This window comes from Mauremys mutica, chromosome 5, assembly GCF_020497125.1.
Source record: "Mauremys mutica isolate MM-2020 ecotype Southern chromosome 5, ASM2049712v1, whole genome shotgun sequence".
Taxonomy (NCBI): domain Eukaryota; kingdom Metazoa; phylum Chordata; order Testudines; family Geoemydidae; genus Mauremys; species Mauremys mutica.
In genome coordinates this window covers 136,617,069-136,643,001 of record NC_059076.1, presented here as the reverse complement: position 1 = coordinate 136,643,001, position 25,933 = coordinate 136,617,069, and the positions used below count along the sequence as shown (strand labels likewise).

The window sequence follows — 25,933 nt, the reverse complement described above, 5'->3', positions numbered from 1 at the left end:
AAGATTGTCCTCTTGTCTCATCTTTTTATGTCTCAGCAATTTATACTGAAAAGTGTGACTGTAGGTGTTGCCTTTACTTATAAAGAGGATGGAAAGACCTTAAAATCTTCTGTAAGGTCTGCTCCTGATTCCTCTAAATCTGACTTCTGGGCACACAGTGCCATTCATAGTAGCATGACTTAGATGAATAAGATTTAAGCCATTGTCTCAAAAAGTTAAATCAGCATCTCGCTAAAAGTAAAATCAGGTCAACGTTACAAAACACTTGACTTTGAAGGCAATTATACATAAATCAAAATAATTTCTTACATTTTCCTTGGGATTGAAGAAACTTGTGGGAAGTGTTGAAAACAACTTTAGTCTCATGGTCTGCTATGATTTAAAGGTTGAAGTTATTACTTCTGTTTGCACCATTTTGTCCTATTGGACCAAACCAGTCCAGTGTGTTATGTACCATATTTGAATTACCACTGGAAGCAAAGGAAATGTGGAGCTTCCTCCTTCTGTTTCAGGAGTTTAATGTGATTATTCTGTCATAACAGCGCATATGTTTGAGATTTTGACTGATAAAAAACAAGTTTAGAGCTCTGCAACTGTTTAAATACCCCTTTTGCTCACTGCAATTCAGTGTTATCCAGGCAGTAGGCATTGAGTCCTGTGTCTTTTATCAGTGCAGAAGCCATTAATGTGAACTCTTCTGGCTTTTCATACCACTGTCCATTTTAGAGTCCCTTCTAGTTTAAGGAAGCAGAAGAAGCCTATATTCACAGAGAGAGATCTGATGGAATGGTATGGATGTCCTATTTCTGCACATCTCTTGCGATGCTATAGACTCTAGAGGACTATAGGGTTCCCTCCTTTTATACTAGGAACTGCGTTCTTAGAAAGAAGGCTTAGGCACTCTTATTCTTTTGAAAGTTGCAGGACTTCTACATGCCTAAAGGAAGTGTGTACATATCCAATTCCTGTCTTGCTGCAAGAAGTTGGGTTGTAAATACTTGGTGCTCATTAGCAATGAAAGTAGAAGTATGACATGACTTGTGTAATTATATTGTGTTTTAACTGTGAATGGTGCTGCATTAGGTGAGAGACTGTTTCACATGGAAGCATGATAGAGCTCTATCATAGAACCATTTCTCAACTTCCTTGAGATATGCATTATTCATTGGCATAGTTTAGCAGCATTGGGGTTGAAAAGGAGCTAGCAGTTGATGGCTGAAGGTATCTTTACTTCATTATGCTGGTACATCGGTTGTGGGACTGGCTTAAAATCTTGAAAATAGGGGTTGCAAGTCACATTCATCCTCATTTCTCTTAGTAATGTGGATCATTGAAGACATAACTCTCAGAACTTCAATTTCAGGTAAACTTTTCTGGTTTGTCTATTTTATATTTCACACAGTTTAGCATCCGCAAGTAATGTCACAGCCCAGTTTGTTTGCCATTTGGTATAGTTTGTCCATTCTTTTTGCCTGGTCTCCGTCCCAGGGTGGTGATAGTGGGATGCTTATTGTAAATCTCAGCTCTGCATCAGGAAGCTACCTGAAATCTGTATCCATTATTTTCCTGTACATGCATAAGTACTGTTGAACATTTATTTGGCAGTTCCCTGATTTTGTTTTGTGTGCCCTACATGGGGTAAACATCTTTCCTTCCAAATATGTATGATTGTGGCTTCTCCTACCACTCAGCTTTTTCAGTCATGGGATGGCTGGAGGTGGTTGTTCAGTGAGGGGCTTTTCTGTTTTAAAGAAAAGAAGCATTCTGAGTTGGCATTATAGATGACTTAATTTCCTGTATGAAAGAAAAATACTTTAAAAAGACTCTTTGGTTAATATACTAACATTTCAAATGTGTGAAAACCAAATTAATTCAATGTTTTGAGGCCTGTTTTTTTGTTTTTGTTTAAGGTTTTCTCCTCATGGCAACAAACAAACTCAGGAATATCTTTAAAGGTGGTGCAGGCAGATTTCCTATCTGTAGAACAAAAGAGATTGTAAGTTCATGTTGCTCATCTTCTTGAATTCATGTGTAATAATATAAGCTAAGATCAAAGCATAGTGTCTGTTCTCTTTAACATTCAGCCAAGCGATGTGATCTCTCAAGCACTGTAGAATGTTTTACAGCTGATTCACTTGAAGAACCAGAATGATGATGAAATATTAGGTGTTTTAGAGAGTATAAAATTGTTGTTTTAACTTCGCGCTAATTTTTTACCAGAATTTACTACTTGGATATGTGGATTAAAAATGAGGAAATTGGAGGGTTTGTTTTGAATTAAACAAATTAGTGTGCTTATTTTAGACACTCCAATATGCAGAAGCTATGTAATGCCTTGTCCTATCCTGCTGGAGAAAGATGGAGCCAACTAAAAATGGCCGCTAGCCTCCCAGAACTAGAGAGGTGAGTTGATCTTTTTGTAATTTCAAGAGATCACGTTTCCAAGAATTATTACAAAGATGATGTCATATTTTAAGACCTATTGTTTCTCTAACCTCTTCTTAATAAATAATTCTTATGAGATGCAAATATTAATACAGTCTAAATATTTTTCCCTCTCTGGGAGATCTCTATTAAGTTCAATATCCAGTAACATGCTTCACTCTAGTCAAGTTACAGCTATTCATGTGGAAGGGAAAAATCCACATTGTCTTGATTAGAAGATAATACAACTTCACTTTTAAAAGGTTTCTGCAACACTTTGCGGTCAGCAGTATAAGTCGTGAGCCAGTAATGAGAGCACACCTTCCTATTTTGTTACAACAGTCGGAAAGCATTCCTGTTAGCAAAGCAGAAAATGATAAGGTAAGATAGCGCCAAAACAAATCCCTTAAAACCAACTTTTTAAAAAATGGATAAGAAAAAAGTTGATAAAATACTGTACTTGCACCTTCACTTCTCTTGTCTGTAAAATGTAAACAAGTCTTGCTTTGCACTGCGTTTATTCATTAGCTTCGCATTACATGCAGCTCTTTCAAAAGTTGGTTGTCCAGTCAGATTCGATTAACTGTAAAATATAAAAGACATGTACGTGACATAGCTAAATAACTAACTACATAACCAGCGTTATATTTATAGCTGTTGTGCTCCCTTCTCTCTTAGTCTTCGCACTGTTTGTTGCTTTCAGTGGTGGTGTTTTGTATTTAGGATTTAAGTTTCTAGAAGCAGGGAACTTGTTTTATCTGTTTGTGAGGTGTCCAGTGTACTTTTGAGCATTTGAAGAAAAATAATGATGACAGTAATAATCATAAATATGCTTTTTACTTTTACTTTAGGTGGTTATCACTATTATAACAGGGCTTCCGGGCTGTCACTCCAGTGATCTGTGCGCTTTCCTGGTCACTTTTAACAAGGAGTATGGAAGGTTAGTGTAGTTTTGGTTCTACTTTCTACAGCAGTCATCAAAAAAAGAAAAAAGCTGGTTGATTTTTCCATTTTTGTACCGAGCAGTTCCTGTAATATTCAGGAAGGATGTGAAGTGATTAGGTTGCTAGCCACGGATTTGAGAGACTTAGATTCAATTTGCTGCTCTGCCACAGACTGCATGACCATGAGCGTTTCACTTTGTCTCTGTTCCCCATCCTGACAATGGAAATAATTGCACTTTGTTACCTCCCAAGAGTGTTGTGAGGACTTGTGCAGTAAAAATCCTGAGGGACTTAGATTCCAAAGTAATGGCCGGCGGGGGGGGGTGTGTGTGTGTGTGTGCGCGTCATATAAGTATTTTAGGTAGTTAGATGATATTCTACATTAAGAATGGGAATACCACAGATACCACAAGAAAGTTAATTCAAATGGCCAGTTGTGACTACTGTATGTCCATTTGTTTCAGTTCTCCAAGACTGTTCAATTCATCTGCAGGATTAGCAGTATCTCCAAAAGGGGCAGATGAAACATTAGATGTTAGGCTAAAGTGACTGGTCACTTGGTGATTTACTTTGTCAGCACTTTGAGAGAACAGGTAGAGAGATTTCATTGCTTGTTTCCTCTGGTGGTGAGTCTTAAAGCAAATATAACTCATCTTTTGTGTAAGAGGTGAGACTATATTTGAAATCTAGCTAAAATATTGTTTTTAAATGTAGAATCTGCTTTAAAAATGTTTTTGTTTTTGCGGTCTTTTGCCAGACAGAGAGAATATGTATAACTTCTACCAGCATATGGAGATAGGAAAGAATCATTTTAGAATTTTATCTTGCTTGAGTACTCAGCTCTGTATAAGATCAAACCAACAAACCCCTTTTTCTTTCCTCAAAAATCTTACAATTTAAAAATCTGGAATGTAGTCTCCGTAGTAAGGCGGCTCGAGCAAGTATCAAGACCTGGCTGGATGGGAATTTAGCACTTCTAAATTTTCAAGTAATTCCCTCTTCTGAGCCAAATGTAAAAATAAATGGTGGGGTTTTCTGTGTGGCTTGTTTGGGGCCTTTAAATAAAAAGTTTGCATACAAAAAAATAAAGCTCCCATTGTCAGCCCCGAGTGGGGAGACTCCTGCTGTCAACTGAAACCTTATTAAAAAGTCTGTTTGGCCCACACAAGGTTGGCGTAGGTTTATATGGCCCTCCTTTGTAATAAGATTGGGCATCAATGGAATAAGTGGCACTGGTACTTTAAGTAAAATTTAGTTAATAGTTAATATATGTTTTTATTTTTTTCACAAAATGCAAAAACTAAAAATTGTCTGTTTTTCTGTGGCAAAGGGATTTTTAGGATCCCTGCTCGTGATCACTCAATTTTATTACTAACACACAAATCAAAATTACTCTGGCACATTGTTTTGAAGATGCTATTTGACCTTCTTTCATATCAAAGAAGCCATTGACAGCAATTTAGAAACGGTAGGCTGATGCTGAAAAGACAAGCCCAAGTGAGTTTCTCCTTTGTTTCTGTATAGGACCAGAAATAGGGAATTTGTGTGTACTGGTCACAAATTTATTTTCAATGACCGTGGAGTCAAAAGGAAAAGAACAGAAATAACATGTATAAAGAAAAAACAGAATTGAATTGATATCTCACTCAGTTTGATTATTCCAGGTGGGTTGTTTATCGGCAAACAATGGATAGCCCTGAATGTTTCAGTGCTGCCCACTTTCAGCGTTACCTTTCAAGTGTTCTCGAGTCCCAGCAGAACCGCAGCGCACGTCAGTCCAGTTACAGTAGAAAGAAAATGAGGCTGTTGGTGGTCTTGCAAGGGTAAGTGTTTCAAATGTTAGACAAGCAGTTTCTACAATAGATTCTTTTCTTCTATTCTCATAAGTATTTCAAGGATCCCCATTACTGCTTAGTAGTTCTGTCAAACACAATAAGATTGATCTTCAAGAGAGTACACCTCTCTCAGTTCTGCTCTTTAGATCTCCTAGGTTAAGCTATTTTGTAACTTGTAATTTCTGCCTGCCTTCACGGGAAGAAGGTATTCGTAAAATGATGAGTCTTGGGTCATATTCTGACAACAGTCAGGCGTGGCTTTGGCCTTACCACCTCCAGTAACCTATTCAAGTGTCTGGAGCCCTCAATAGAGAATACTTTACCTCTGGCCCTCACAGATTTCATCTTGAGTACTGATGATAGTGTGTTTCTAGTGCAGCACTGCTTTTTTAGTGGGTCATGATAGCGAGGCACTCATCCTCCAGAAACTGATGAGAATGCGTTATCTTGGTATCCCACACCCTCTCCTTAATCCCACTTCACATATGGTGGCCAACTAAAGGTACTGATCTCAATTTTGAAAGCCCTTGATTTTTTGGGGACCTGAGGTAAATCTTATGAACTACTTTTAGAACTGCAGGTGGAAGTTACTGTAGCCGCTATAGCATCTTTTAGTTTCTGGATCAACAAGTGTTGTATTTACTGTATGCAAGTGTCACAAAATACGTACTTCTCTGTGTTATCCAGTAGATATCATTTATTGTAGAGAAGAAAACAATAAGGTACAGCAAAAATGTACAACAGCTTTGTGAATCATGCAGAAAAGCTTATTAGCTGAGCAAACATCCTACTTTTCACAATTAGTTTTATATTTGAAGGTTAAGATACTGAAAATGTTTTGAAAAATATCAATAGGGTGGAGTACCATCCCATTCCTCTCCAAGGGAAGACCTATTGTGTGGAAAATCACTTAAAAGCCGTAAAGGTTTTTGCTAGACTTTAATTTTGAGTGTCTTGAAAATATTTAATTTCAGGAAGTAAGATGTAATTTAATTCTTTGAATACCACAATTAGATCTTTCTTTGGAAAAGCATTGTAAAGATATTCTGAACAAGCCGTGCAGAAGGATTTCTAATAAATAATTTCAGGGTTTTGTGATCTAAATAAGCCATTCATTATTTTTTTTTCCTCAGTGTGAACATAAAAGTAAAATTTCTGTGAGTGAGATTTTAAACACAAAAATAGATAAATGTTAACTGTAAGAACTGTTATTCTTCCCTTTGCATGTGTAGCAGCTGATAGATAGATATATAGATATAGATATAGATATGTGTTGTAATTTGTTATAGTATCTTAATATACCAAGTGAGGCGAAGGGCTTGTCTACATGAACATTTTGTTCTCTGCAAGCTGGTGTGTGAATCTACCCCACACTAGCCTGCTGTGTACTAACTGTCCATGTGTACCATGCTGATGAAACACACTGACAGTTCATTAGTGTGTTTTGATCTACCCTGCTTTGAAACAGGAGTACATTAAAGTGCGTTAATGAATAGATAGCGCATATCAGCAGGGTCCATATGTACCGTTAGTGCACAGCAGGCTAGCGTGTGGTAGATTCATACACCAGTTTGAAGCAAACTAAATGTTCATGTAGACAAACCTGAGTTATATTTGTTATGAGAACCATAATTTAGGATTTCATGTCTCTTGCATTTAAAAAAATCTCAACCTTTAACTTACATTTGCGTAACTCAAGAAACAAATAAATCTACAAACGTTTGTTTTTATTTCATTAGTTCTTATTCAGGTAAATACGCATGTGAACATGCAACAGTTTTTGCTGTTGAATGTTCTCATAGACTTTAAGGTCAGAAGGGACCATTATGATCATCTAGTCTGACCTCCTGCACAATGCAGGCCGCAGAAACTCACCCACCCACTCCTGTAATAACTCCCTAACCTATGTCTGAATTATTGAAGTCCTCAAATCGTGGTTTAAAGACCTTAAGGTGCAGAGAATCCTCCAGAAAGTGTCCCATGCCCCACGCTGCAGAGGAAAGCGAAAAACCCCCAGGGCCTCTGCCAATCTGCCCTGGAGGAAAATTCCTTCCCGACCCCAAATATGGCGATCAGTTAAACCCTGAGCATATGGGCAAGACTCACCAGCCAGCACCCAGGAAAGAATTCTCTGTAGTAACTCAGATCCCACCCCATCTAACATCCCATCACAGACCATTGGGCATATTTACCTGCTAATAATCAAAAATCAATTAATTGCCAGAATTAGGCTATCCCATCATACCATCCCCTCCATAAACTTATCAAGCTTAGTCTTGAAGCCAGATATGTCTTTTGCCCCCACTACTCCCCTTGGAAGCTATTCCAGAACTTCACTCCTCTAATGGTTAGAAACCTTCGTCTAATTTCAAGTCTAAACTTCCTAATGTCCAGTTTATATCCATTTGTTCTTGTGTCCACATTGGTACTAAGCTTAAATAATTCCTCTCCCTTCTTGATATTTTTCCCTCTGATAAATTTATAGAGAGCAATCATATCTCCCCTTAGCCTTCTTTTGGTTAGGCTAAACAAGCCAAGCTCTTTCAGTCTCCTTTCATAAGACAGGTTTTCAATTCCTGGGATCATCCTAGTAGCCCGTCTCTGTGCCTGTTCCAGTTTGAATTCATCCTTCTTAAACATGGGACACCAGAACTGCACACAGTATTCCAGATGAGGTCTCACCAGTGCCTTGTATAATGGTACTAACACCTCCTTATCTTTACTGGAAATACCTTGCCTGATGCATCCCAAGACCGCATTAGCTTTTTTCACAACCATATCACATTGGCGGCTCATAGTCATCCTGTGATCAACCAATACTTCCAACTGATGCATCACCAGTTTATAACCAGAATTCTTGTTATTAATCCCTAAATGCATGACCTTGCACTTTTCACTATTAAATTTCATCCTATTACTGTTACTCCAGTTTACAAGGTCATCCAGATCTTCCTGTATGACATCCCGGTCCTTCTCTGTGTTAGCAATACCTCCCAGCTGTGTGTCATCAGCAAACTTTATGAGCACAGTCCAACTTTTTGTGCCAAGGTCAGTAATAAAAAGATTAAATAAGATTGATCCCAAAATCAATCCCTGAGGAACTCCACTAGTAACCTCCTTCCAGCCTGACAGTTCACCTTTCAGTATGACCCATTGTAGTCTCCCCTTTAACCAGTTCCTTATCCACCTTTCAATTTTCATATTGATCCCCATCTTTTCCAATTTAATAATTCCCCATGTGGAATCGTATCAAATGTCTTACTGAAATCAAGGTAAATTAGGTCCAAAACCAAATCTAAAATGGCATCCCCTCATACTCTCTCTGATCCAGAGCAGATTGTGCCCTGCAGAGCATGCAAACTCTGAAACTCTGGTTTAGAACTGGTGGTGAAGAACAAAACCATATTCAGTTAAAACTGTTGGGGAAATTTTAAGTAGGCCTTGGTCAGGTTCAATTTCACGTAAACGTGCCTAGTCTTGTGGGGGAAAAGCTATTAGATCTTTAATGAACATGAGTGGATAAAATCTGTTTTATATATATCATCTGAAAGATGACCACTTCAACAGCACACATTAGCAGCATGGTGGGAGGTGGTCAGTCTTGAATCAGAAGGAAGGGTGCTGTTTGTTCTATCATTGGCACCACACTTGGCAGCATATTCAGGTATTTGCTCCCAGCATAATTAAGTCTTGTCCACCTTGTTGCTGCCAGGAGTGTAACAGTAAATTGTCTTCAGTGATAAATGTTCTAATCCTTTAAAGAAATGTGTGCTTCGTTTGGATTAAATATGTATGATTACTCAGCGTTCCCATCAGATAACTTACATGTATGATTAAACTGAATCAGTTTTTTTCCATCTTGGTTGGAAGTAAATATTCATTTCTAACTCAGATAATACAGTAGTAGGTACCATTATAGGAGTCTAGGTCATAGTATTTTGGCTTTTCAAGTGTACAATATTTGAAAAGGGTACTGTTGGGTAAACTCATGTACATTGGTCACCACTAAACTCTTTACTATTTTGTTTTGTCTAGTTTCCATTATTGGGAAAATTAAGATAGAGTTCATTGTAAAGATTCTCATGCTGATTGTTTTGTAGTTTAAGAGAACTAATTCTTCCTTAATATATGCCTATAAATTACCTTGGTGCCAAATTCTTTACTGTTACTAATATATTTTATTCTGTTTTGGCTGTGGTCACTGTTTGCTTTTCACCATTGATAGTAAAATAGAATAGTTAGGTAAACTTTGCTTTATAGCATAGGTAAATTGTCTGGGTTTAGGTTTAAATTTCTAAAATCACATCTTGCCAAAAGTCTCAAGCTGAATCTACACTAGAGAATTCTAAAAAGTTTGCAGCGTGGACTGGTAGATCTTAGACTTCCCACATTTTGTTGGGAGCTGAACTCTGGGCATCGACTGGTACAGAGAAACCCAATTGTTAATATAATTTGAGGACTTTTTTTAATGCCAGTAAAATAAAGGATAAGATATAATTTGCCTAAAAGTAAATACTTTTCATAAACTCAATTTAGTTAATTTCATTTTGTTTGTTCTCATGCACTAGTACAATGTTGAGTTACAAACACAGCGGAGAAATATTTCAATTCAAGTGGAATGTTTAAGTTGGAATTCTTCTTAAAGAAATGTCAGAGAAACATTTCTGTTGGCACTGGGTTTTGTACTTCCTTTCTTTACAAAACATACAATTTGGACTTCAATAACATTTATTGTTTCCTCTGAATCTTCAGTTAACATGCACATCATTTGCAGAAGGCATAATGTGAATTTCTTCCTATCTTGTTGTTTCTGTGCCTCTTGAAAGCAGTTTACACTTATTCAGTGTTAAGTTTATAATAGTGCTTTGTGCAGTAGCTGTCAGTAATTTCTGATGGCACTTCTGTTTTCTTTGTGTAAGTAAATGTCTGAATGCCTAAATTTCTTGCATACTGAATTGTGTAACAAACATTTTCTTAGAACTCTAGTAATTTCTTTTGATTAGTTGTTGACATGGTTCTTGTATTTCTGTCACTTCACACTTCACTTTGTTCTCTTTGCAGATATACAGATGTTATTGATGTTGTACAGGCACTGCAGACTCACCCTGACCCTGATGTGAAGTCCTCTTTCATCATAGGAACAATTTCTACTTGCGTCGAACCACTTAGCTGCTATATGGAACATAGGTACAGTTTAAAATCTGAATTGTTTTGTGTATTTTTCATATGTATTTATAGTTTGGGTCTGTTCTATCATCTTGTGAGACTGATTCGACCATATTATGCTGTGTTGCTTGTGCACAACTGAGCTGGCTTATTGTGTTGTAACTTCATTAAATGTTCTCGTTTTGAGTTTATATCATTTTAACAGAGCTTTTAAGTGCAGCTTGACTTATTTATTTAATGTGGGATTGTCATCCATTGGAAAAGCAAAATTTTGTTCTCAAAAGGTTTAACTTGGAAAAAGAAATTAATGTTGGCATCTGTGGATTATGTAGGAACAAACAAAAAGAGAAACAGTTTATAGCTGATTTTTACAAAGCACATAAATCATTGCAGTGATTCTTCAGTGAAACTTTCTTATCCTTCATATTGCCAGATAATAAGAAACTTTTATTTCAGTTTGGGTACCTGATTAAGAAAACAAAAAGTAGTAATTAAAGTCAGCTATCAAATGAAGACACTACACATTCAAGATGTGAATACTGTAAATAGCAAATTACACTTCATAAACTCTTCCTATGTGCCCAACCGAAACTGCAGAGATGACAAAATCTTGATCCTTTGTTAAAATGCTTTTCAAGGGATGTGGAACAGAGCTGATTTTAAGACTTTGTGGCCCTAGATATAAACACTACACACCATTTTTACAGCTATTTATGATCTCAGTAAGCAGATTGGTGGATTCAAGCACATGAATTCTGTCTCTTTGAGTAAATACCAAGTGCCTCCGCCATAATCTTTCAATTTGACATAGATAATGTTAACCACAAATGAAGGTTATTACTATAAATATTTCATTAGGAGTATGATGAAAGAATTGCAGGTTATCTCCTGAAGTGAAGTAGCTGTTGATGGCAAAGACATAGCCCATGTAGTGTCTATTTCTGTCTCACTTTGAAGCTTCCTTCTATAAGAGCTTGCAAAAGTACAGAATCAGACAGACCTAAAATGGCTTTATGCTGCAATCAGTCTTTCTGAGTATGGAAGCTCTGAGGGTTCCAGAAGAGTAGATTGTGTCTTGCTGTCCGATTTGAACCTTTTATATTTACAGAAAGAACCTCTTGTCCTCCCAAGTTTAATTACTGTAGGTATCCAATTAATTCAAGCTCTAGGGCTAAGTTATCTACAGTGCCTGATAATGGAGGGCTTTTTTTTGTTCCAGAATTACTCCTCTACTTGAGCTCATTACAGGTTTGATAAAGTTGATAAATGGTGTCACTACTGTGATTGTTGATATAATGCCAGAAGTACATATGGTACTGTTGCAAAGGGTAAAATAGACCAGATATGAATTCTGCCCTAAAAAGCTTGTGTTGAGTTCTAAAGGTCCAACCCAGAAGTACAACAATAACTCATGTTTAACACTATACCTTTTCAAAGTATATACCAATCTTTTACTAATTAACTCAGTGTAATACCAGATAAACCAAACAGACTGAAAATAATCCCTGAAACAAGAAAGATTCATAAAATAGATTTGTTTTCCAAAAGTGCTTAGAAGCAGGGAGAGCACTTAGTAAACATGACTTGGAAGGCTATTCCAGGCCATGGGATAGCATAAAAGAAGGCTTGAAGATGGGACAGGGTGGTGATGCCATGTTAAGTCTAATAGTAGGCATTGTTCAAACGATTGGAAGTCTTCAAACTTGACACAAGGATTATGCTTGTCTTAGGGCTCGATTTAGATTATTGATTAGATGTCAGGTACCAGGCTCAATCAGTTTATTAATGAAAGATAAATCAGTGCTATACAGAAAAGGTTAATACTTCATTCAATCCTGGGAGCAGGTTTGCAACTCTCACTTGCTGTTCCAAAGTGTTTATAAAAACTACCTGCTTTCATATATTAGCTATTTACCACAAACGGAAATACCTAATTATTACAGGCCTTTCTTATCTGACCTAGTTTTTTCCTCCTGTTTTTCAGGGTATACCCCCAATTACTTCTAGCACCTTATCTAGTGAAAAACACCTGTAATGATTATTCCAATTATCCTAGCACATTTTTTGTATTTGGCATCACTTCTGAAAGGTTCTGCATACGAAACAAGAGTTACATGTGGTTCAGTTGCTAATAAGCTTTCACAGTGAAGCTTCTGGGAAATGAAAAGCATGCTGGAATGTGGTTTATAGTTAGTATAAATGCAAAGAATAGAAGCCTTCTAGAAATAGATGGTATTGGGTAACTGTTGGTAGAGAGCATCTGTTTGTACCGTGATTTTTAACATTAAGATTTCTTCTTTTGTTTTCCAGATTCCTTTTCCCTAAATTCCTGGATCAGTGTTCACAAGGTAAATAAACTTTTGTTTCTTTAGGAAATGATGCAGAACAAAACCTATCAATACTTGGGCTTTAAACGTTGCCTAGACTAGTGATTTCTGACTTTTTCAACCTGAGGGCCAAACGTGTATTTTGCAAAACATCAAGAGGGCCAGTATCAATACTTTGAGGTACATTCTTTGTCCTCCACAGCTGCCTTCGATGCCTCTCTCTCCACAACAGCTTGGGAGGGAGGAATGGCTGGAGCAAAAGGCATTCCAACTATCTGCAGATGCAGTGTGGTCCCTAGGGGGCTGTTGTCAGCTGGCACAATGTACAGCAGCCTCCTGACTGCAGTAACCTGGGCTCTGACAGAGAATCAGCAAGCTAAAACTAGCTGTTAGTTCTTGGTTTCTACTAATGTCCTCCTCTCCTGGACCTCAGCGTAGGGAAGGGGAGTCGTCCTTTCCTGGGCACCCCTTAGGCCCAGGCAGAGTCAGCCATGCTCTTGTAGCCTGGTGCAACTTCAAGCTAGTCTCTTTTACCTCCTTTGTGATGCAGCAGGTGGGGGGCAGTGGGGAAGCAGATCAGAGCTCATGTCAGCGGTGCAGTGGAAGGTGTCCTCCTACTTGCTTCCTTCTTCCCACCCTGAGCCCCTTTCCACCAACTTCCTGTCACAAACAGGAATGATTCAGATGCTTTGGTTTAAAAGTCCATGAGCCATGCTCTGCTTTAAGTTCTCTCTAAGCTGCGCGGCTGCTCAGCTGCCTATTAAGGCCCACACAGAGGTCAGGGCTTGGGCGGGAAGAGATTCCCCTCCCTGCCACCCCAGCACAGACCTGCCACCGCCTGGGGAGAGGCGCCCCTCCCTTGGCCAGGGCCAGGCCCGCTGGAGCTGCTGAGGCTGGAGAGAGGTCCCTCTGCCCCAGAACCAAGCTGCTGCGGGGAGTCCTTTCTCCCTATCGCAGCCCCAGGGCAACCTGCACCCCAAACCCCTCATCCCTGGTCCCACCCCAGAGCCCACCCCACACCCCAACCCTCTTGCCCCAGCCCCGAGCCCTCTCCCACACTCCAAACCCCTCGGCCCCACCCCTACCACATGAATTCTGTTATGTGCACCAATATCAAAGGGTATGTCTACCCTACAAGAGTAGTTCGATTTAACTTAAGTCGAATTTGTGGATTCGACCGTATGAAGTCGAATTTGTTTATCCACACTAAGGACACTAATTCGACTTTGTGAGTCCACACTAACGGGGCAAGCGTCGACATTGGAAGCGGTGCATTCTGGGCAGCTATCCCACAGTTCCCGCAGTCCCCGCTTCCCATTGGAATGCTGGGTAGAGCCCCCAATGCCTGCTGGGGGAAAAATGTGTCGAGGGTGGTTTTGGGTAACTGTCATCATTCAACCGTCACTCCCGCCCTCCCTCCCTGAAAGCGCCGGCGGGAAATCTGTTTGCGCACTTTTCTGGTCAGTGACAGCGCAGACGCCACAGCACTGCGAGCATGGAGCCCACTGCGATCATCGCTGCACTTATGGCCGTTGTCAACTCCTCGCACCTTATCGTCCACCTCTTCCACAGTCAGCTGCTGAGAAATCGGGCGAGGAGGCTCCGGCAGCGCGGTGAGGACATGACGTGTCAGAGTGGCACAGACCTCTCACAAAGCACGGGACCCCGCGCCGCGAACATCATGGTGGCAATGGGTCACGTTCATGCTATGGGACGGCGATTCTGGGCCCGGGAAACAAGCACGGACTGGTGGGACCGCATAGTGCTGCAGGTCTGGGATGAATCACACTGGCTGCGAAACTTCAGGATGCGTAAGGGCACTTTCCTTGAACTGTGTGACTTGCTGTCCCCTGCCCTGAAGCGCCAGGACACCCGGATGCGAGCAGCCCTGAGTGTGCAGAAGCGAGTGGCCATAGCCCTCTGGAAACTTGCAACGCCAGACAGCTACCGGTCAGTAGCGAACCACTTTGGCGTGGGCAAATCTACCGTGGGGGTTGCTGTGATGCAAGTAGCCCACGCAATCGTTGACCTACTGCTGTCAAAGGTAGTGACCCTGGGAAACGTCCAGGTCGTCATAGATGGCTTCGCTGCGATGGGATTCCCAAACTGCGGTGGGGCTATAGATGGCACTCACATCCCTATCCTGGGACCGGCCCACCAGGCCAGCCAGTATATTAACCGAAAGGGCTACTTTTCAATGGTGCTGCAAGCACTGGTGGACCATAGGGGACGTTTTACCAACATCTACGTCGGGTGGCCGGGCAAGGTTCATGACGCGCGTGTTTTCAGGAACTCTTGTCTGTTTAGACGCCTGCAGGAAGGTAGTTTCTTCCCGGACCACAAAATAACTGTTGGGGATGTGGAGATGCCTACAGTGATCCTCGGGGACCCAGCCTACCCGCTAATGCCCTGGCTCATGAAGCCCTATACAGGCGCCCTGGACAGTGACAAGGAGCTCTTCAACTACTGGCTGAGCAAGTGCAGAATGGTGGTGGAGTGTGCTTTCGGACGTCTCAAGGGGAGATGGAGGAGCTTACTGACTCGCTCAGATCTCAGCGAAACCAATATCCCCATTGTTATTGCAGCTTGCTGTGTGCTCCACAATCTCTGTGAGAGCAAGGGGAGACTTTTATGGCGGGATGGGAGGTTGAGGCAAATCGCCTGGCTGCTGATTACGCTCAGCCAGACACCCGTGCGATTAGAAGAGCCCAGCGGGAAGCGCTGTGCATCCGGGAGGCTTTGAAAGCTAGGTTCCTCAGAGAGCAGGGTAACCTATGACTGTCCAGTCTCTTTACAGAGAAGCTGAACCTGCCCCTGTTTCAGTTACTATTGACTTTTTTCAGCGGTTACATACCCCGTTCACCAGGTTTCCCCCCTTCCAACAGACGTTTAAAAATAAAGTTATTGGAACATTTTTAATTAACAAAGTTTTCTTTACTAACGAATTCGCGTTAAAGGGTTCAAACAAGGACGCAGACTGTGGTGGGTACGGTGTGCAGTGATGTACAGACCGCTTCTACACTCGAGGAATGACAGGCTCCTGCTCCTACAGCGGTCTCTGGGGGGAGGACGGTTACAGGAGGGTGTGCAGGAAGGGGTGGGTTTGCAGGAAGGGGTGACGGGTGTGTGGGAAGGGTGAGTAGATGTAGGCGGATGATGGCTCTGGCTGGGGCTCAGGGCATCGGAGAGGTTCATGGCTAGGGTGGAAGGGCATGGTAAGGGCAGCCTGCCTTGCCATTTGTGGATGCCAGGCGCTCGGACCCTGGGGCAGCATACACCTCCCAGACTGACCTGGGGCAGCAGACACCTCCCAGAGTGACCCGGGTGCCTAGTGACTGCACTCTGTGTGTGACCTGCTGTTGATCCTGCCCCCATGTCTGTACCCTGGTAATGGTGGCTGTCTTATGCAATTAACAAACCCCTATCTCCCCTTCACAAAAAATCTTCTGCAAAGAAACATGACGGAAACAGTAATGAACAGCAAACTATTTTTAATACTCAACTACACAGTTGGGGGATGAAACTGGGATTTGGGATCGGGTGAGCCAGGAAGGCAAGCAATTCTCATACTTTAGGGAATGAGAGCTGTTTGTTACATGAGCGCTCTGCTGGGGTGGAGTGACAGTTTTCACGGCCCCTAGCGCCCCTCCTTCTTGTGATTTTGGGTGAGGGGGAGACAGGACTTTGTGGCGGGGGAGGGCGGTTGCAGATACAGTTCAGGGGGGCTCTCTGCTCCTGCCTGCGGTCCTGCAGAACATCCACAAGGCGCCGGAGCGTGTCCGTTTGCTCCCTCATTAGTCCAAGCAGCGTTTGAGTCGCCTGCTGGTCTTCCTGCCGCCACCTGTCCTCCCGTTCGCTGTGTGAGCGCTGCTGCTGAGAGAGGGTCTCCCTCCACTGGCTCTGCTGGGCCGCCTCGGCTCTGGAGCAGGCCATCAGTTCAGCGAACATCTCGTCCCGAGTCTTTTTCTTTCGCCGCCTAATCTGCGCCAGCCTCTGTGAGGGGGATGCCGGGGCAGTTCGGGAAAGAGCCGCAGCTGTGTGATGGGAAAAAGGAAGTGATTTCCTTGCAAAGATACATGTTTGCGAACACTGAACACAGTCTAGTCTGTTTCTGTGAACAAGACCATACATGGCACCTATCTCATGCGCTCTCAGGACAAGTTCGAATTTTCGGCATTCGCTTTCATTGCCTGGGGTCTTGCACTGGAGATCAGACAAGCGGGGCAGGACAGCAGAATCCGTGTAGCAGCCAGGCCTGGTAAGCCGTAAACTTTAGGCTGCTTAATAGTTAATGGATAGCAGTGCCCTCCTGCTGCAGGCAATCTGGAAAGCATAAAGTCTGACCCTGTTCCAGCCCCTCGCGGCTGTCCCCGGGAAAGATCCCTGTATGCTTTCCCTCTGCAGCCTCCACCACGTGACTGTTAAACGATGGTCATTGTTATGCAAAGGAAAAGTGAAGCATTCCCAATAGTAACATTACACTAATTCCCCTAATTAGATGCAGCAGTCGCAGAGCGAGATCACCCTGAGGCGGGTCACTAAGAGAGACAGAGAGCGCATGCTGCGTGAATCCCTGCACAGACCAGGGCCCTATGCTGCCATGCTCGTAGAGGCAATGCTCCCACTGTACCTGAGGATAGCCTGGCACGGAAGAGTGTGCTTCCACGGAGCACCCAATAAGGCAGGGGTCCCCAACCTTTTTAGGTCCAGGGACCGGTTTCGTTTGCCGGACCCTCCGCAGGCGTGCCTGCGGGAGGTCCAGCTGAGCCACGGGACAAGCGCTCCCTCCGCAGTCGTGCCTGCGGGAGGTCCGCTGCTCCCGGGGCTCAGCTGGAGCTTCCGCAGGCACGCCTGCGGGAGGTCCACCGGCTCCAGTGGAGCTTCCGCAGGCGTGCCTGCGGAAGCTCCAGCTGAGCCCCAGGAGCAGCGGACCTCCCGCAGGCACGACTGCGGAGGGAGCGCTCGTCCCGCGGCTCAGCTGGACCTCCCGCAGGCATGCCTGCGGAAGCTCCACTGGGTCGGTTCGCGGCCCGGTTTCTAAGAGGCCGCGGACCGGTACTGGGCCGCGGACCGGGGGTTGGGGACCCCTGCAATAAGGCACCTCTCCCCAGGAACCTCCTGCGGAGGCTTTTCGAGTACCTCTACGAGAGCTTCGTGGAACTCTCCCAAGAGGATTTCTGTTCTATCCCTATATGTATTGACCTTCTTTTCATATAGTTTTTATTCCTGTTTTTTAAAAAATAAATGTTTACATGTTTATAGCACTTACCGACTGATCCTTCCCCTGATTCAAAGTCCGGGTTAACGGCCGGAGAGGGTTGGTAGGGGATCTCTGTGAGGCTGATGAAGAGATCCTGGCTGTCGGGGAAAGCAGTATTGTAACCGCTGTCGCCTGCCTCGTCCTCCACAAACCCTTCCTCATCTTCCCCATCCGCGAACATCGCCGAGAAACTGCCCCTCGACACTATCCCATCCTCAGAGTCCACGGTCACTGGTGGGGCAGTGGTGGCAGACCCACTGAGAATGGCATGCAGTGCCTCGTAGAAGCGGCATGTCTGGGGCTGGGCTCCAGAGCGTCCGTTTGCCGCTTTGATTTTTTGGTAGCCTTGTCTCAGGTCCTTGATTTTCACGCGGCACTGCGTTGCATCCCGGCTGTATCCTCTGAGTGCCATGGCTTTGGAGACCTTCTCGTAGGTCTTTGCATTCCGTTTTTTGGAGCGCAGCTCCGAAAGCACAGACTCATCGCCCCACACAGCGATCAGATCCAAGACTTCCCGGCCAGTCCATGCTGGGGCCCTCTTTCTACTCTGAGATTGCATGGACCCCTCTGCTGGAGAGCTCTGCATCGTTGCCGGTGCTGCTGAGCTCGCCCCGATTTCCAACCAGGAATTGAGATTCAAAATGGCCAGACAGGAAGAGGAATTCAAATTTTCCCGGGGCTTTTCCTGTATGGCTGATCAGAACATCTGAGCTCGGACTGCTGTCCAGAGCGTCAACACAGTGGTGCACTGTGGGATAGCTCCCGGAGCTACTAAGGTCAATTTCCGTCCACACATAGGCTAACTCGACATAGCCATGTCTAATTTAGCGCTACTCCCCTCGTCGGGATGGAGTACCAAATTCGAACTAAAGAGCCCTCTAGGTCGAACTAATTAGCTTCCTGGTGTGGACGGTTGCACGGTTAAATCGAATTAACGCTGCTAAATTCGACAAACTCCTAGTGTAGACCAGGCCAAAGTGATGTCACACATCACCTTCATAGTGGTGCACATAACAAAATTCATTCTGCATATGGATGTAAAAAAATTAGAAGGAACACTGCTCGAGGATCACCTTTTTTATTCATAATCAAAGGGCGTGTCTTCACTACCGGGGTAAGTCAACCTAAGGTATGCACCTCCAGCTACTTGAATAACATAGCTTGGGTCAACGTAGCTTAGGTTAATAATAATAATAATAAGAGATATACCAATCTCCTAGAACTGGAAGGGACCTTGAAAGGTCATCAAGTCCAGCCCCCTGCCTTCACTAGCAGGACCAATTTTTGCCCCAGATCCCTAAGTGGCCCCCTCAAGGATTGAACACTCAACCCTGGGTTTAGCAGGCCAATGCTCAAACCACTGAGCTATCCCTCCCGGTGTCTTCATTGCGCTGCGTCAACGGGAGATGCTCTCCAGTCAACTTACCTCAACCTTCTCAGGGCGCTGGAGTACTGGGGTCAACTGGAGAGCGCTCTGCCATTGATTTAGTGGGTCTTCACTCGGCTCGCTAAATCGATACCTGCTGCATTGATTTCAGCAGTGTCAATCTCCTTCCTAATGCCCTTGAGAGCCACAGGTTAGGCACTGCTACTTTAGACATCACAGAAAAATCTATAATAATTTTCAGTCAGTCCATGTCCTTTTGCATTGGACTCAAAGAACTGAGTAAAAATGTGTACAGTATGAATATTGACTTATGGAAGTCATCTGCATAAAGGTAAGTATTGAAATTTCATTAAAATCTACAACAGTTATTACTTTTTCTCACTACTGAAAGAGCTTGTGAAAGTAGATTGTTGTCCAGTAGCTGTAGCTAAATAAGAAATATTCTGCTTTAATACAGTATTAGCCTTTGGTTCTACTCTGAAAAGTGATTAAAAATGGCACCACGTTCAAAAGATCTGTTTTGTGGCTGTGTTCCGTTACATCTTCTTGCTTTGAAACAAAAACATGTGTTTACTACTATTTTCTCTGGTCACAGTGGGAAGTCAGAACAGCTGTGGGTATGAGCTGGGTTCTGTCCCTTCTCATGCCTTGTCAAGCAAATTGTTATTTAAGTTCCAAATGGAAGATCTTTTTTGCCAGCCTGCAAATTCAACCTGAGATCTGAAAGTCAATCTCTATTTCTTTTTAACTTTTTGTTTTTAATCCTTGCCTATTTTCTCATTCTTTTCAATCCTGATGGTAGTTTTGTCTGTAATGCTGGTTTGAGGTGCACACCTATTGTGCTGTGTCACTTACACACATTAGTAAGTTAAATATATGGTTGATTTGTTTTCAATCAAAATTATGAACTACCAATGTAAAGCAGCAATATGCAAGTTATCCTTTTGGTGGCGCCAATTAAATGGGGAAATTTTTTTAAAAGAAAATATCCAACATGTGCTCTTACGAACAAACCTATGGTGGTTGTTGGGTCTACATCTTACCTTTCAGGTCATTTGTGTGAGCCACATAGTAACTTGTAAGTGTTTCTCTTTTCCCCCCACACACCACCACCTTGGCTCCTAGAAGATACTGCAATATAAATGTTTAATAATTCAGAATAATTAAATCTGTTGATTGTTCCACATAACTTGCTCAAAATGCTATCAGCTTTAGATTTCCTCATTTTTAATAAGCTTTCCTTATTGGGATGAGATGCAAACAAATAAAAATTACGGTCGATAAACTGAGTGTCAATTGCTTGACCATACTTTGATTCGTTATGAAATATATTCAAGAGGTAAAATAACCAACGTCAGTCAGGTTTATTGCTTTAAACCAATAATAATATTGCATAGGGAAAAGGTTCTATCTATGATACCAGTCTCCAGGAAACTCTCATGCAGCGACATTATATTCACTTTATACTGATGGAGTGCTCCCAAAGTTGCATGTTTCAGCTGGTGTTATTTTTATGATGATTTTTTTTTTTTTTACAGATTACACAGCTCTTTATATGTCACTAAATGCCAACCCATTAGTTTGTCCCAGTTCCTTAACTAGTTGTTCAGTTCCTTCTTTATCTTTGTTTTGGATATTAGCATTCCAGGTACTGATCTGTGACGGTACTTCACTAGCTTGTACTAAAACATAGGAAACTGGTCAAAATCAAGATAAATTTGTTCTATCTGCTTAGGCCAGATATTTACTTCAGCAAATTAAGTGTTATGGGATACTTAGCATAAAGTGAACAGGATTATGGTATAGCCAGTTTAGGCTGTTTCACTGTTAATATATTTGTGCTTGATGTTATTGGTGCTTAATGCAGGGGTGGGCAAACTATTTGGCCCGAGGGCCACATCTGGGTATGGAAATAGTATGGTGGGCCACGAATGCTCATTAAATTGGTGGTTGGGGTGCAGGAGGGGCTGAGGGCTCCGGCTGGGGGTGCAGGCTCTGGGGTGGGGCTGGGAATGAGGGGTTGGGGGTGCAGGAGGGTGCTCTGGGCTGGGACAAAGGGGTTCAGTGGGTGGGAGGGGGGATCAAGGTAGGGGCAGGGATTTGGAGGGGGGCAGGCTCCAGGTGGCACTTAGCTCAAGCAAAGCAGTTCCCGGAAGCAGCGGCATGTCCCCCTTCTGCCTCCTACATGGAGGCACAGCCAGGCGGCTTGGGGAGCTGCCCCGTCTGCAGGTGCCCCCCTGCAGCTCCCATTGGCCATGGTTTCTGACCTATGGGAGCTGCAGAGCCCCTTGGCTGACCCTATGCATAGGAGCCGGAGAGGGGACATACCGCTGCTTCCAGGAGCCACGCAGAGCCACAGCTCATGTGGAGTGGGGCAAGCCTCGGAGCCCACTCCTCGGCAGGAGCTCGAGGGCTGGATTAAAACATCTGAAGGGCTCCTGGGCCATAGTTTGCCTACCTCTGGCTTAATGCATTCTTACATAAATACACTGCTCCGTATATACCTGGAAAAACGTTTTTGCTATATCACTTTACCAGCATATGTTTGTTGTTGTTCTCCATCATTGTAGACATTATTTGAGTGAACTGTTCCCCAATTTCCTCATGCAGGACTGGTGAGCAATGTGGTCTTCACAAGTCATACTACAGAGCAGAGACACCCACTCCTTGTACAACTTCAGAGCCTCATACGAGCAGCAAATCCTGCTGTTTCGTTTATCTTGGCAGAAAATGGCCTCGTAACTAGGTAATACTAGCTTCCAGTTCTTTATGATTTTCAAGTTGCTGTTCTAAAAATGGGGAACTCTTACAAGAAAAGCTGATCCTCTTTGACTTTCACCTATGAACAGAAAGTTGACTTAGTGTGTAAACCAGAAAAATGCTTATTTTTCTTAGTCATTACTTCCCTGATATTCTGTTCTTAGAATTTTAACATTTGAAGAATGTCATCTACACTTCAACCAGATGTTCTGATACAGCATGATTCACTAAGGATTTAAGTGTCAAAGGAAGACATTAAATGGCCATAAGCTAGAAATAATACAGTATGATTTAGGAAAAGTTAAGGTTTAAAATGGATGTATCTTTTCATTTGCAGAATAATTTTCATCTTAGGTTTTTCTTTATATAGCAATCAGGTAAAACTCTCTTTCTACAGATTGTAGGTTTATACTAATATTTGTTCCATTAGAGCTCAATTGTGCAACCTCTACACACACTGAGTAGCATGGATGAGTAAATCCACTCAATTTGAATGGGACCAAACTCAATGAGTAAGTCCTACTCGACATCAATAAAAGTTGAATTGAGGATCCTATGAAGTTCTTATAAGGGCTTTTTTGCTGTGTTATATATTTTATTTAGTATATTTACTTGTATTCTAGTTGCAAATAAAAATTAGTTGAGTAGAGAACTCCTGTTTTTTTTGTTTTTTTACAAAAACTTTTAATGTCTGGAAAATTGAGAATATTTTCATGTACCATAAATAGTAAAATATAATTATTTTATTGCAATCTGACTAGCACATTCTAATTTATGTAAATAGTTTACAGATAAATAACCATTGTTACTATGTTCTGTAAATTAAAAATCTCAACCTTATCTTTTTAATAGGAATGAGGATATTGAGCTAATTCTCTCTGAAAGCAGTTTTTCAAATCCTCCGATGATGAGAGCTCGCTATTTGATGTATCCTGGCTGGCAAGTATCGTAATTGAGAAATAATAAAAAAGCATTTTTAATTAACATGAAGGATTTTAAAAGCCCCACTAGCTTATATTTTCAAGACAGTTCATACATGTGGACCAATCACTTTGTAAATGTCTTTTTTTTAAGAGCTTGCAAGTAGTCTTTTTAGATCCACTAGGGCCATCTTTTGCCTACTTAAGATCCTCTTCTGTTTCCTTTTAAATGGGTGGTAAAATTGCTATTAATTTCCATGAGAGCAAAAGCTAGCCCTGTGAGAATGAGGAGTAGGGCAGTACTGACTTGAAGTAAAATCAGTCTAACAGCTGTTCAGCCTAAATGAAATGATCTAGTGGTATCGTTTCAGTTACTAGCAGACAGTTATCCCCAGTGGAATATCTGCATTCTTGATTGGCAGCCTCGGCAGAGGCCGAGGACAGAAAATTAATGGAAACAGAACTCCGTTCTAACACCTAGTGATATCTTCTACTGTTCAGGCTTGCAACACATTGCTGGGGATGGTATGTTGTTGCTGCCGTCTGTGCTGTATCTGTGTGGCAAATAGAGGACTTCGTTCTCCAGATCTGCCAACCTGGCACCAATCCCAAATCCTGACTTATTCAATTTTCTAGTTACATTTCGAGCATTAGAGGCATAGTGTGCAGCACTTCAGCCAACATATCCTGTCAGTCCAGAACAGTTTCTGTGCTTCTTGTTCAGAATTAATTACACCTTGACTCCAAACTGGGTTTGAGAGAGGCTTCTTAAGTAAACCAGCATGGAGTTATATAAGGGTAAGCCTTCTTGTAGATCACACATCACTCCAAAGGGAAGAGGATTGGGTTGGAGAAGAAACTGTTTCAAACCTCTTGATGCTGGCATTCTCTCTCTTAATGTAGTGCTCCTAGGGGAAAAAAGTGCTAACAGCAGGAACTTCATTGAAGTGGTTCCTGATATCAATCGTGATACAAAATTACATATATAATTCTTACCTTGTGTACAGTTTGTATTTCTCGTCTTACATGCAATGAGTTTAGTATTTCTCTTCATGAAAGCTCCTCTGTTGTTAAAATAACTAATATTCTTCATTTTTTAGAAACCTGTTAGATAAAAAGCAGATAAAGCATGATAATAGACATTTTCAGGAACTTTGATTGCTCACATGAAGACTGGGGAAACAAAATCAAAAATATCTTTGGCAAATAAAGTTGATTTCCCTTTTTTTGTTAAAAAGGTATGATGGTAAGTTTGGAGCTGGTTCTGTCTTCCCACCAATGGTTCAGATCTGTGTGTGGTTTAGCCGTCCTCTGGAAAAAACACGATTTGTGACCAAATGTAAAGGTAAAAATGGTTTTTGGTGACTTTTAGATTTAAAATATTGTGGGTGTTTAGTTAATGTAGGGAAACCCTGTGCTATGCTAATCATGAATAATGTGAATTTTTATTTAGAATGTAATTCCTCGTCTTTAAAGTACTTCATATCTATGTATTTTGACTTCCTCGTCTATTCTGGAAACTTAAAAAGACTCATGACCTTGTTTAAATAAGTGTAATCTTTTAATATTAAATCTAACATTTAGTATGCAGTCAAACCGCTTGAGGGTAATTATCCCATAGACTTCGATACTTAAAAGCTTTTTCTAAGTTGAAATAAACATTTTACTTTTGTTGTCTTGTGTTAAAGGATAGCAACCTTGTGACTTATATATAATCATTCTTTGCAATGATTACAAAATCAGACTGCTGTTAGAGTGAATGTTCTTTTAGAGTAGAAATAATGTCACTTTAAAAATTGTTTTTCTGAGAATCTTCTTTCTCTCCACACTAAGAGTCAATTATGTGGGAGGGATACTTTATTATAATACCCTTTGAGCATATATCCTTTTCTCCCCCATAGGGAAGAGAAGTTGCGAATAGGGTGGGCTTCAAGGGATGTAGAATAGCAAATAGTATGAAGTGGGTTATTTAGAGATTGGGACTCTAACCTTCTACCGCTAGCCAAGGTGAACTATGCTGATTGAGCTGCACCAGGGAAGAGAAAAATAAGTTGAATAACCTGTTTTTATTTTTATTTCATACAGCAATTAAGTCATCAGTTAAGTCAAGTCCTTTTTCTGGAAACATATACCACATTTTGGGCAAAGTTAAGTTTTCAGGTAACTGTAGTAAACTTCATATGCATGGTCTTGAGATTACACTACTTGTTTTCACGTACTCCGCGAATACCAAAATATATCATTTGTAGTTGTTTGGTTCGTAAAGGAACCATACGCATCTATGCACATATGCTAACTGTTAAAATAATTGAAATAAGTCAGCTGTATCAGCCCAGTGTTTAAAGAAAATGTCTTCTCTTTTTGGTAGATTCTGATAAGATGATAGAAGTCTGTCATAATACAGCATCTAATTCGTTAAGCCTTGTGCCTGTTCAGGAGGGGCCTACTCCTCCTGATTCAAGAAATGATAACAGAGATCGCAGCGGTCAGCAGGAGTGCTTCCTTGTGTTCATTGGCTGCTCTCTGAAGGAAGAGGAAATAAAAGACTGGCTCAGACAAACTGCAAAGCAGGTTTGTGGACACACAACTGTTGGGATTTCTTTCTATGTTGCTTGGTTTAAAAATCCAAAGAGAAATGTGAGTGTTTTAATATTCTTACTGTTAAAGTAGACTGGAAACTGTGTCCTGCATAGCGCACCAATGATTGTGCCATTAGAAATGATCTTTTCAACAAGATGGCTGAAAAGGCTCACCGGTGCCACCTGTAATTCAAACTTTATTTTTAAAACATGTCACAGCATATTCAGGGTGAGAACTGTTTGCTGCAGAATACTCCGTAGCAAATTGAGTATGCGAGTATGTCCAGATAAATCCAAGAGGACTTGGACTTGAGACGTGGTCGTCCTTCAT

At 41.8% G+C, this 25,933-nt stretch overlaps 1 protein-coding gene across 4 annotated transcripts in view; it reads left to right on the top strand.

The window, feature by feature from the left end:
* The window catches only part of DNAAF9 (dynein axonemal assembly factor 9), a 127,419-nt gene that overhangs the window by 89,418 nt on the left and 12,068 nt on the right, over positions 1–25,933 (top strand). For all 4 annotated transcript variants that reach the window (XM_045018739.1, XM_045018736.1, XM_045018735.1 and 1 more), the window contains 12 exons: positions 1,911–1,996; positions 2,305–2,403; positions 2,688–2,805; positions 3,276–3,364; positions 5,033–5,191; positions 10,265–10,390; positions 12,680–12,717; positions 21,954–22,089; positions 22,956–23,042; positions 24,262–24,368; positions 25,109–25,183; positions 25,392–25,594. In XM_045018739.1, the coding sequence (XP_044874674.1) occupies positions 1,911–1,996; positions 2,305–2,403; positions 2,688–2,805; positions 3,276–3,364; positions 5,033–5,191; positions 10,265–10,390; positions 12,680–12,717; positions 21,954–22,089; positions 22,956–23,042; positions 24,262–24,368; positions 25,109–25,183; positions 25,392–25,594 (1,323 nt within the window). The remainder of the gene's footprint in view (positions 1–1,910; positions 1,997–2,304; positions 2,404–2,687; positions 2,806–3,275; positions 3,365–5,032; positions 5,192–10,264; positions 10,391–12,679; positions 12,718–21,953; positions 22,090–22,955; positions 23,043–24,261; positions 24,369–25,108; positions 25,184–25,391; positions 25,595–25,933) is intronic.